Below are 12,541 nucleotides of genomic sequence, written 5' to 3'. Positions count from 1 at the left end.
AGTCAGAGCAGAAAGTGCGAGGTCTCTTTTAATAAAACAATGAACAATAAATGTGTACCATATTCTTCTTCATGGAAAAATAAGACATTGCCTGAAAATAAGACCTAGCGCATCTTTGGGAGCAAAAATTAAAATAAGACACTGTCTTGTTTTTTGGGAAACAGGGTAGCAGTATAAACTGGTTCGCTCAGTAGCAAACCTCAAAATCAGGAAGGTTGATTATTTTTATCTCAGAATCATTGTGCTCCCAAAGGTCCATTACATTGGAAACTCCCAAACAGAGAAACTGTTGAAGAACGTCAAACTTGTAATTCAAGGAACACTCATTCTATACACTGCTTATATAAGCTTTCATTTCTAAGAAAAGGTCCCACCTAAAGTGCCTATTTTACAGTCTGTTTCATGATTGTTAATTGGTCAAATTTGGGAACTGTCTGCAATTACTAGAAATATTTTCTTTCTCATTTTGTAATTTTCTTGTACCTCATCAGTTGTCTTTTCTAAATAGACTTCCTCATCATGCATTTTTGCTCGTCTTGCCTAAGTGGTATATGTCATCATTTAAAATAAAGTGTGCCATGTCCCAATAACACTTACCTTTATCATGCACCTTTTCTAGTTTGAGCACATCATATTTGCTTTCTATTTGCTTTCTACAGATACACTTCCTTCCATATAATAATATGCTATTAGGCTGCCCATTGGTTTACAGCTCAACATCTCTGATGTATGTTATATTTTCTATGTGGTATTTCTAAATCTTTTGAAAGATAGAGAAGGTTTCAGAAACTATAGCTAGGGAAAGAGTTGTGGCAATGCTCATAAGCAAATAAAAGAAAAAATCATCTACTACTTTTTGGCCTAGTATGTTAGAGTAGGAATTTCAGCATATTTATCAACTTAATTATGTGTACATTTGTAGCCTTAAGAGGCATTATGTTGGATAGCTCGGCCACAATTAATAGACCTATTTGGTCTTCTATGGTTTATTACGATCTAAAGTAACTTCACCAGTACATTTTTCACTAATAGCGGACCCACACATAGAATTTGCAATGTAGCACCTATGAAAATAACAGGTATGGGTTTGTGCAGTTGGAAAAAACCTATAAAGCACATGTTATGTCCATAAAACATGGTATATATCTACTGTCTAGCACATTATGTACATCAATGGAGAATGACTGGAATGGCTGAGAGAAAAGGGAATACTGCACGACCAACCCTCTAATACAAATAAGAGGCAACCAGTTTAATCAAATTTGCTGAAACAGAGCATGGTACCAAAAAAGTTTGGAACATATGTTAAATGTTATATATATATATATATATATATATATACACACACATTAATGTGTCAACTTTTGAGAAGCTAAAACCTTTAAAAATTTTGGATGCATGATCAAGTCCCATGCCTGTAGTGCACACCTATTGCATACCCTTATCTCACCTACAATGAATAGAGCACCATTCATTTTCTGTTTCATTGTCGTTAATGAAGAGCGGTAACTTATAGGCTTGCAGACCACACTGAATATGGCATATTAAAGGGGAGCTTATAATTTTTCCCGATATTTATACTTTCCTGTTTACATCTAATTTGATACAGACTTGTACTGCTTTGTAGATTGCTGAAGCTCATAGTTTATCAACTAGCATACTATTCAAGTAAACTAGGTGTACACAATAAGAACTAATGTTACCAGATCAGGGAACAAATAGAGTTTGCCCATTGGTAATCCAACATACTGAGTGTGGAAGAGGAGGTGTTAAATCACAAGAATGGGAACATGTATGCTTTAGGTACCAGTCAGTGGCTTAGAGGCGCGACAATGATGTATATTAATTTCTTTAGTTAGTAAGGTTAGCTCAATACCACCTGTGAAAACAGCAAATGAGGAAAACATGGTGTGAGATAAATGGAACCGTTGTTGGCAAAGAGAACACACTTTCTCCCTTGAATAAGGGACAATTTTATAGAAGCATATGAATAAACATTTCTTACTTTAGGTTTATAAGAGTATACAATCAAGTACAATCCCAAAATATCTGTTCTCAGACATGCTATACTCTGAAGGAATTCTTTACTGAGAAATAATGTCCCTGATGGGTTCATTTCCTAATTTGAACTTGAATTAATTACCTTAAGCAATTTCACTAATGCCCCTAAAATATCTTTTTGCAAAGATGTTATTGAAATTGCACTGTGTAACTATGAACTAAAAATAGGAAACTGACAGCTTAACTTTCTCCCTTACTTTTCCTTAAATGTATCCTCCAAACTCCAGAAATAGAAATAATGAAACCAACACTTGGTTTCACAAAAGGTAAGATATATTGAATGAAATCTCTCAGAAGCTCCTTTTGTGGGTGAGTTGTGCTTTCACTTGGCCTGCCTAACAAGCGCCCTAATGAGCCCTAGTGGCACAGTGGGTTAAGTGTTAGGTTGTTGACAGCAAGGTCAGCAGTTCACACCCACCGGCTGCTCTGTGGAAGAAAGATGAAGCTGTCTGCTCCAAGTTAGTCTTGGAAGCTCAAAGAAGCAGTTCTACACTATTCTATAGCATTGTTAGGGTCAGAATCGACCCAACGGCAATGGCTTCAGCTAACATATTTCTAATCTGAGGCCCCCTGGTGCCATAGTGCTCCTGGCTGCTAACCAAAAGTTCCACTCCTTGAACTCAACAGCAACTCTTCTGGAGACAGATGTGCCAATCTGTTTCTAGAAACATAACAGCTTTGGATACTCTGTGGGGCAGTTCTATCAATACAGTGGCTATGAGTCAGAATCGACTTGACACTGTCCTTGGGGAAATTTTGTGTCAGACTTAAAGACTCTTTCCCATCATTAAAACACACTTGTAAAGTTCCCCATTAGTCAACTTATCACACAGTGTTCTAAAAATATACCAATAGAAAATTATGTTCAATGAGACACTCTCTTGCTAGGAGCCCCTATTTTTAGCAAGCAGGTGACTGTTTTGAAATTAAGGATTGCTTCTATTACATAAAATGTTCATGCCTTTAAATATTCAGTGCGTTGAGAATGTCATCAATCTTCCCAGAGCTTGCAACCACAAAGACATTTCTATCCAGCTCCAAGGAATTAGGAAAGGGTAATTTTCTTTGGAGGGACCACCCTGCAAGATCACCCATATTAGGCCCCAAATCTTATCTGCATCTGCCTTCTACATCAGCATGCTACTAATTCTAAATGGCTGATGTAGCAATGCCTGCTTGGGCTGAAATGAGTTTTCTATCTGTTGTGAGAGAAGGTTCATTCGGATGCGATTTCATTTGTTTCTTTTGCCTAGAGATGTATTTGGCCTTTCAAGTAGCATTGGAAGTTTTCAAAGAAAAGTGTTGTGCTTGTGAATTAGGAAGACAAAATCTAACATGAAATTTAGTGGGTTTTCATTCTCATTTACCGTTAAGTCACTCTCCGAACCTGAGAAGAGTTGTAGCAGATGCTGAATCCAGGCCATTCCGAAATCACTGCTTTTGAAGCCTGGCTATTGGGCAGTGCATTCATTATCATTAAAATACCTTTGTGGACACATTTCAAACTGAATGCCACTTCTTCCTGTTGAAATGCAATGTCTGTCCTATTGTCAGTGTTATCATCACAGCTGCAGAAGTCTTCAAATAGTAAGATGGCTACAATGAAATCCCTGGTAGTGTGCCAATCAGAGCATTAAGGTTTCTTTTCTCTGGGCCAAGGACACGTGTTGGCTATTTTTAGGTGTCTCTATGTATTTATATATGGATGCGCGCGCACGCACACACAAATACACATTGCCATTGATTTCTTTGTTGTAGATATGTGATGCCTCACTTTGAAATCATACCCAAATTTAGTTCCAACATTCATTTAAAATCATATAGTACCAAAAAGAGGCTTGCTTCACACACACGCGCACACACACACACCAGTTTATTGGATAGTCTTCTCTCTGCCCCACTCAATACCACTACTGGCAATTTTGGCTACTGCTCTTATTCTGGGTTACCTTGGATTTCAAATGATTTTCCCTGAAACAACTGGAGGAGGTAATTGTTAAGTTTGATTGTTGTAGCAGTCACGATGAACTGGGAAACACAAAACTGTACTTGTTTTTCAAATATGTTAACCCTGACTTTTATTTGACCTCAATATATGATCTTTATTTTTTCTGAGCAAAAACATATGCATGATTTAGAATAAAAGTTTAGAAATTAATATCTCAAACCTTTCATGCTTTAAGCACATCTAATTGCTACATAAGAAATATTTCTATTTTAAATTGTGAAACATACGATATATAAGATGGGCATAAATATATACAATCTAAAATGTCGCATTAAAAACAACCATACTAGTACTGCAAGATGATAGGTATAAAATATTGCCAACATCTCAAAATGTGTGCATCCCTGAAAAAAGTAAGTGCACGATTCTAGCTTGTTTTTCCCCTTCGTATGAATGGAATACAGAGCTTTGATGGTAGAGCGGATTACATGCTCAGCTGCTAACTGCAAGGTCAACCATTTTAAACTACTAGCTGCTCCTCAGGAGAAAGAGGGTCTTTCTGCTTGCATAAAGATTTACAGTCTAAGAAGGTCACAGGGACAGCTCTATCTTCTTCTATAGGGTCACTGTGAGTCATAATTGACTGTACAGCAGTGAATGTGATGAATAGCATTATTCGGATTATTCTAGAATCAGAGTATCTTGCTTCCTTTGCCCCTGGCATAAATGATTGATGTAAAATTAATCCTGCTCTTTTATGTAACTGTAGGCCATTTATTGTCATTATTATTACATTGTGAAACTATGTTCAGTTCCTTTTACAGTTTGTGAACGTGTGACTTGTTTTCCAGTTTGTAACTATTAAAAACCAACCTTAATGTAAACATTCCATACTTGTACCCTAATGCATATATGCATTGGATTATCTAAACCCTATACTGAGGCATGGAATATTTGGTCAAAGATTAAGTACTCCTTCAATTTTAGCAGATAATGCCAAATCATCATCCCTAGTGGTTATGGTAACTTATAAGCCACCAACAGAAAAAGTTACTGTTGGTTCCTATACTAAATAAAATCTACCATATCTTTTAAAACCAATTTTAATTTATTTGCTTTTTAGTGATGCTAGGCACCTTTTTATTGACTGCCATTTTGAATATTTTAATTTGAAAAGTTTAATTCATTTTTAAATTGTTACTTTTTGTAGTTACTATTGTTAGATATTATCAAATCTGATCCAACTCATTACTACCCTATGTATGTATGACAGAACAAAACATTGTCTGGCCCTGCGCCATCCTCCTTTCTAAGTTTGAGCCGACTGTTCCAGCCAATGCATCAATCCATCCTGTTGAAACTCTTCTTTTTCAATGATGTTCTGTCTGCAAATCATACTACAAGGTCAGAAGCTCAAACCCATCAGATGCTCTGCAGGAGAAAGTCACCTCTATCTGTGTCCGTAAAGTTACAGCCTGAGAAACCTTACATGGTGGCTGGGAGTCAGTATCCACTCAATGGCTATGGGTTTCAGGGCTGTCTTTCTTAAAGGACTGATTTCTCCTGATAGCATGTCAAAAGTCACAAGTGTCCTTATCCTCCATTTTAAGGAATATTCTAGCGGGACTTCTTCTAAAACATATTTATATGTTCTTCTGGAAGTCAATGGTATATTATATATTATTCTCCAATACCATACTTAAAATTCATAAACTCTTATGGGATATTGCAAATTAATTGGCTTTAGCATGCATATGAGGCAAATAAATATGAGAGTGGATAGGCACCTTAGTTTTTAATACATCTTCGCTGGGTATTGACTATTGGAGTAAAATGGAACCCTTGACAACTTAAATCTCTGCTCTATTTATCATGATCTTACTTATTATAGGTTCCACGGAAGGCTACCATCTTTGATCATCTCCAAGTCTTCCCAACTCTTAACCAGCAAGGTTATATCATCTATATAGCACAGGTTGTGACTGAATCTTTCTCCTGTGCTGCTGCTGCTTTCTCTATCATATAGCCTAGCAGATTCTGGGATTATTTGCTCAACATACAGAGGGAATATGTATGATGAAGTGATACAGCATTGATGTACAGCTTTCCAGATTTAAAATCATGTAGTGTCCCCTTGCTTTGTCCTGGAATTGCCGACATTTGCAAAGTTATCCATAATTTGTTATTATCCACAAAGCCAAATGATAATAGAGTCAATAAAACTCAGTTAAACATCTATTATTCTATACTTTAAGATCCATCTGATATAAGAAATTCCATGTCCTCTTCTGAATCTGTCTAGAATCTCTGGCATTTCTTTATCAATATACTGCTTTAACTATTTTCTAATTATCTTGAGCAAAATTTCACATGCATGTGATATTGATGATATTGTTTAATGATTTGCTTATTCCTTTGGGTCACCCCCCCCCCATTTTTAATGGGCATAAATATAGAGTTCTTGCCATTACTTGTCTCAACTCCTGTCTTCCAGTGAATGCTTTCAGAATGATATCTGTTTGTGGAACTATCCTGACCGTTATTCCATCAATTCCTGAAGAATTGTTTGGAGCCAATACCTTCATTTAAGTTTCCATTTGCTCCTTCAGAACTGTTTATTCTTGATCATATACTACCTTCTGAAATGATTAAACATCAATCACTTCTATTTGGTAAAATAACTCTGTGTACTCCTTTAATCTGATTTTGATGATTCATATATCCTTGATATTTCGCCCAATAAGCCCTTTAATATTGCAACTTGAAGTTTGAATTTCTTTCAGTTCTTTCAGCTTACAAAATGCTGAGCATGTTCTTCCTTATTAGTTTTCTAAATCCATTTCTTTGCTTGTTTCAGTCAAATATGTTACTTTGCCTTCTTGAACTGCTCTTTGGAATAATCTCTTAAGTTCGTTTACTTCATCATTTCTTCTATGTAAATATAGAGTAGTTACATTTACAGTCAAAGGAAGTTTTGGAGTCTCTTCTGATATTGAGTTTGTTTCTTCCTTTGTTGTGTGTTTCATGACCTTTTGCTTTGTTCGTGTATGATGTTCCTAATATCATCCCACAGCATTTCCCACCTTGTGTCATTCATGCTCAATGTGTCAAATTTGGTCTCAAGGTATTTTTGAAGTTCAGGAGGACAGACTCAAGGATCTCATGGCTTTACTTTTCTTCAGCTTCCACCATAACTTGCATTTGAGCAATTGTTGGGCTGTTGCGCAATCTACCCTTAGTCTTGATCTGGCTGATGGTATTAAACTTCTCCATGGTCTATTCCCACAGACAGAGTCAATTTGAATCCTGTGTATTCCATCTGTCAAAGTTCACAGTCACGGTCATTACTTGTTATTGAATTAAAATATTTCAACTGAGTAGGCTGTTGGGCTTGAAAATTCTCTCATGCAATGTGAATGGCATCTCTATCATCAAGGCCATATTTGACCAAGGTCATATTTTCCTACTGCGATCTTTCTTTTTATTTCCAGCTTCCACATTTCTATCACCAGTAATTTTCAGTGCCTTGTAATTGCATATTTGATTGATTTACAACTGCAACAAAAGTTGATAAAAACTTCCAATTTCATCCCCTTTAATATTAGTGATTGGTATGCAACTTTGAATATTAATTATGTTAACTGAACTTCTTATAGGTCTATGGACATTAGCCTATCACTGACAGTGTTATAATTCAAGGTAAATCTTGAAATGAATATTCTTTTGGACAACGAATGTGGTGACATCTCTATACAATTTGTCATTCTGATATAGTACAGTATAAGATTTTTCTTATACATTTTATTGGGGGCTCATATATTCTTATCACAATCTATACATCCATCCATAGTGGAGGGGCCTAAGGGCTCGGCCCCAATACCAGCTATGTGGACAACTTCCCCTCCCCCCAGAAGAATTAACTTTAGAGGACGGCAATGAAGCTGCAGCTAGGGCAGAGGGTCATGTCTGATCAGAGCACACGAGAGCAAATGAATGGGGAGGAAGAGAGTGGAACACATCCTTATAAGATTTTTTTTTAATCCTAAATAGCCAATACCAGTCCATTACAGCTCAGGAATGCTGAGAATATAAATACGTATGCAAATTTTTTAAAATTATAAATCATTTATTGGTGGCTTGTACAGCTCAATCACAATCCATAATCCATCCATTGTGTCTAGCACATTTGTACATATGTTGCCACCATCATTTTCAAAGCATTTTCTTTCCACTTGAAACTATGGTATCAGCTCCTCATTTTCCCCTCCCCCTCTCTCCCTCATGAACCATTGATTATTTATAAATTATTATTATTTATTCATGCCTTGCACTGTCTGATGTCTCCCCTTATCCTCTTATCTGTTGTCCATCCCCCTGGGAGGGACTTATAGGTAGGTCATTGTGATCGGTTTCCCCTTTTCTCCTCCCAACTTCCCCTTCCCCTCCTGGCATGGCTACTCTCCCTATTGATCCCTGTGAGTTTATCTGTCCTGTATTCCCTGTGTTTCCAGCTCTTATCTGTACCCATGTACATGCTCTAGTCCAGCTAGATTTGTAAGGTAGAATTTGGGTCATGATGGTCGGGGGAGGACGCATTAAAAAACCAGAGGAAATCTGTATGTTTCATCGGTGCTACACTGCACCCTGATTGGCCAGTCTTCTCCCCACAACCCTTCTGTAAGGGGATGTCCAATTGCCTACAGACTGGCTTTGGGCTCCCACTCCGCACTCCCCTTGTCATTCATATAATGATGTTTTACACTGGGTCTTTGATGCCTGATACCTGATCCCATCGACATCTTGTGATCACACAGGCTGGTGTGCTTCTTCCTTGAGGGCTTTGTTGCTTCTCAGCTAGATGGACCCTTGTTCACCTTCAAGCCATTAAGACCCCAGATGCTATATCTTTTGATAGCCGGGCACCATCAACTTTCTTCACCACATTTGCTTATGCACCCGCTTTTGCCTTCAGTGATCCTGTTGGGAAGGTGAGTATCTCAGAATGCCGGATTATTAGAACGAAGGGTTTTTGTGTTGAGGGATTACTTAAGTAGGGGCCCAACGTCCATCTGCTTCCTTAATACTAAATCTATACATATATGTACATAGATCTATTTCCCCATAGTCATATATAAATATGTTTACATATGTACATTCCTATATTTAGATCTCTATAGTTGCACTTTGCCTCCTAGTTCTTTCCTCTATTTCCTTTTACTTTCCTCTTGTCCCACTATCATGTTCAGCCGTCATTTGGGTTTCCGTAATTCCTCTCGGTTACATTGCCCTTGATCAAGCCCTACCAGACCTCATACACCCTCCTCGCCATCGATTTTCGGTCACTTGTTGTTCTCTTGTCCCTGGGTTTGTTAACACCCACTTCCTTTCCCCCACCTCCCCATCTTCAATGTCCCCTCCTGAACCATAGGTCCAGGTGTTTTTTTCTTCAGATTGTTTACCCCACCTATCTTATCTAGATACACCTGCAATGATAATAATATGCACAAACACAAGACAGAGTAAAACAAAACAACAATAGAAAATAAAACAATAACTACAACAACAACAAGAAAAGCCAATGACAAAATAAAAGCCTATAAATTGTTCAAGGTCTATTTGTTGTCCTTTATATTTTCCAGTCGAGTGTGATTGGGTGCCACTCCCTGGCCCCACAGTCTATTTTTGGTGTTCCCTGGGGACTTCATTGCTCTGCTCCTCTTGCTGTTCTATTGCATGCCTTTATTGTTTCACCTTGGTGTGGTGGGGTCCAAGTGGGCACAATTCCCTCAGTGTGTCTCCTGTGTTGTCCCCTGCAGTGCTATGGATCAGTGAGGGCAGGTCCTATGGTCCTCTCTGTGTATTGGCAGCTCTGAGCAGAAATATTGTCCTCAGGGCTTGGTGGGCCAGGATGTGCTTCCCACTTTTTTCCTCCCCCTTCATTTGCTCCTGTGTGCTCTGATCCGACAGGTCCCTCTCCTTGAGCTGTAGCTTCAGTGCTGTCCTCTGAAATGCATTCTTCTGGGGGAAGGGAGCGCTATCCACTTAGGTGGTAATAGGGCCAGCCCCTCAGGCCTCTCTATTGGTTTCCCTGCTTCATGCCGGTGTGTTGCATTCTTGTCTTGGAGAAATGGGTTGAAGTCTGGTCCCTCTTTCCCTGTGGAGCTATAAACAACATGCTCCCCTTCAGTGGGTTAGTGACCTGTCCCCCCGGCTTCCCATGTCTTTCCCCCCCTCCTTTTTAGTTGGCTACCATATGTATCCATGGGTTTAGTCTGGCCCCTTTCATACTACCTGGACTTCACCCCAGGAATGTATGTATACAGTAGCTTCTTCCCTATGCCCCTATTGGATTTTTTGAGCTTACCTTAGCGGACACATGTTGTACTTGTGTTTTTGTACTTGGCTTAATTTGCTTAGCATGATTTCCTCCCGTTCTTCCCATGCAGCCATGTGCTTCATGTGTTCATCACTGCTTTTGAGGAATATGTAATACTCCATTGTATGTATGTACCAGAGGTTTTTTTATTATCATTTTATTGGGGACTCGTACAACGCTTATCACAGTCTATACATACATCCGTTGTTTACCACAGTTTTTAAATCCATTCATCTGTTGATGGAAATTTGGGTTGTTTCTAACTCCTTGCAATTGTGAACTGTGCCGCGATGAACATTGGAGCACAGATTTCTGGCCGTGGTTTGTTTCTTGTCTCTTCCGGGTGTATGCCCAGTAGGGGGATTGTTGGGTTGTACGGTAGCTCAATTTCCATCTGTTTTAGATATTGCCAAATCAATTTCCATAATGGCTGTACATACCTACAGAGTTCCTATCTCTCCACAGCCCCTCCAACACTTGTTGGTTTCTGATTTTTTGAATTGGGCTATCTTTGAGGGTGTTAGTTGGTATCTCATAGTTGTTTTAATTTGCATTTCTTTATGCCTACAGATCTGGAACATTTTCTCATATATGTATTGGCCGTTTGGATTTCTGCCCCTAAGAAACTTCTTTTCAGGACCTTTGCCCACCTCCTTAGTGGGCAATTGGATTTTTTCTTCTTGTAAGTTTGCAGAGTATTGTAGATTTTAATAATAAGGCTTTTGTCTGATGTGTCATTGCTAATAATGCCTTCCCATTCTGTGGTCTCTCTTATTACTTTCTGGGCAAATTCTTTCGATGTACCCAAGTGTTTTATCTTTAGTATATCCCACTTGTCAATCTGTGCCACCTCTGTGTTTGTGTCCTTCCTTATTTCTGATAGCCTATGTATTCCCTGAGTCAAAGCTCTCAGATTTGTTCCCATTCCCTCATTGATAATTTCCCAAGATTCATGCGTTATTTGGACCAATGTCTTCCTTGAAGCTTCTTCTCAATTATGCATTGATTTTGTAGCTCCTCCTCTTATTTTCCATCATGCCACATCAGCAAAGGAAGGTCTGCAAAGCTTGACTCCATCCATCATGAACCTTGCCTCTGCTCAGAGGAGGCAGCCCTTCCTCACCCATATCTTGAGGGCCACAAAAACCTGCAGGGCTAATATATCAGACAATATCTCCCTGCTAGTCATATGATTTTCACTAGACAGTTTTATTATAAATGATTTCCAGGTCCTTCGTGCTTGCTTGCCTAAATCTGGAAGCACCGTGAAAACTGTCCAACACAGTGGACCCTGCTAGTACGTATGTTTGTGCCTTTAACCTTTAGGTCTGTATTTCAGACAGATTTGGTATGGGTAGAGTGAGGGTAGGGCATATTTTTATATTTTTCCAAAGGCATATATAATCATCCCCACTCATTTCAGTGCAATGAATATCATGTTACTATAAATTAAATCCAAACATGTGTATAACCATTCATCTTTTTCTAGTCCCATTAGTTTATTCATGCACATTAGCTAGGTCTTCATTATTAGTTTTCGATATAAACCGTGATGTTTAGTAGAGGTTTTATTGTGATCAGACTAACTCTATTAATTAATTTAGAATGAACTGTCATCTTTATAATATGTAATCTTCCCAATGAATACTGTTTATACACATTTATTTAGACTTTCTTTAATTTCTCTCCATGAACTTTTAAACTTTTACACTTGCAGATCTTATTTTTGTTGTAGTTTTAAAATTTGTTCCCAAGAATAATGTATTTTATGCTGCTGTAAATTGTGTATTTTTCAGTTAAATTTTTACTGTTCATTTTTATTAGATGAGTGTAAGATTTAATTTTTTTCATTTTTCTATATTGATATTGTCTTCTGGAAGCTTGCTATATCTAATAATTCATTTGTCACATTTGATCATCTATATACCCAATCTTTTTATCATCTAGGATAAGGATGGTTTTCTTTCTTCTATTCTGTTCCTCATAGTTTTTGTATATATTTCTTGCCTCTTTCTGCTTCTTGGGAATTCCAAGACAATGGTGAATAAAAAGTAATTATACAGAGAACCTTTGCCTCAAATATCCATTTTCAAAGGAACAATTTCAAATTGACACTATCTAGGATGACATTTTCTGTCCTCACTCCATGATCCCAA

At 37.9% G+C, this 12,541-nt stretch overlaps 1 protein-coding gene across 1 annotated transcript in view; it reads right to left on the bottom strand.

The window, feature by feature from the left end:
* Nucleotides 1-7,282, bottom strand: part of LOC123521485 — a 234,332-nt gene extending 227,050 nt beyond the window's left edge. Inside the window, exon 1 of the mRNA XM_045288347.1 lies at nt 7,182-7,282. Within this exon, the coding sequence (XP_045144282.1) occupies nt 7,182-7,282 (101 nt within the window). The remainder of the gene's footprint in view (nt 1-7,181) is intronic.
* Between the last annotated feature and the right edge of the window lie 5,259 nt (nt 7,283-12,541).

This window comes from Echinops telfairi, unplaced genomic scaffold, assembly GCF_000313985.2.
Source record: "Echinops telfairi isolate 266 unplaced genomic scaffold, ASM31398v2 ScPeMD7_20;HRSCAF=75, whole genome shotgun sequence".
Taxonomy (NCBI): Eukaryota; Metazoa; Chordata; class Mammalia; order Afrosoricida; family Tenrecidae; genus Echinops; species Echinops telfairi.
Note: the sequence above shows the minus strand (reverse complement) of the source record. Positions and strands in the feature narration are given on the sequence as shown.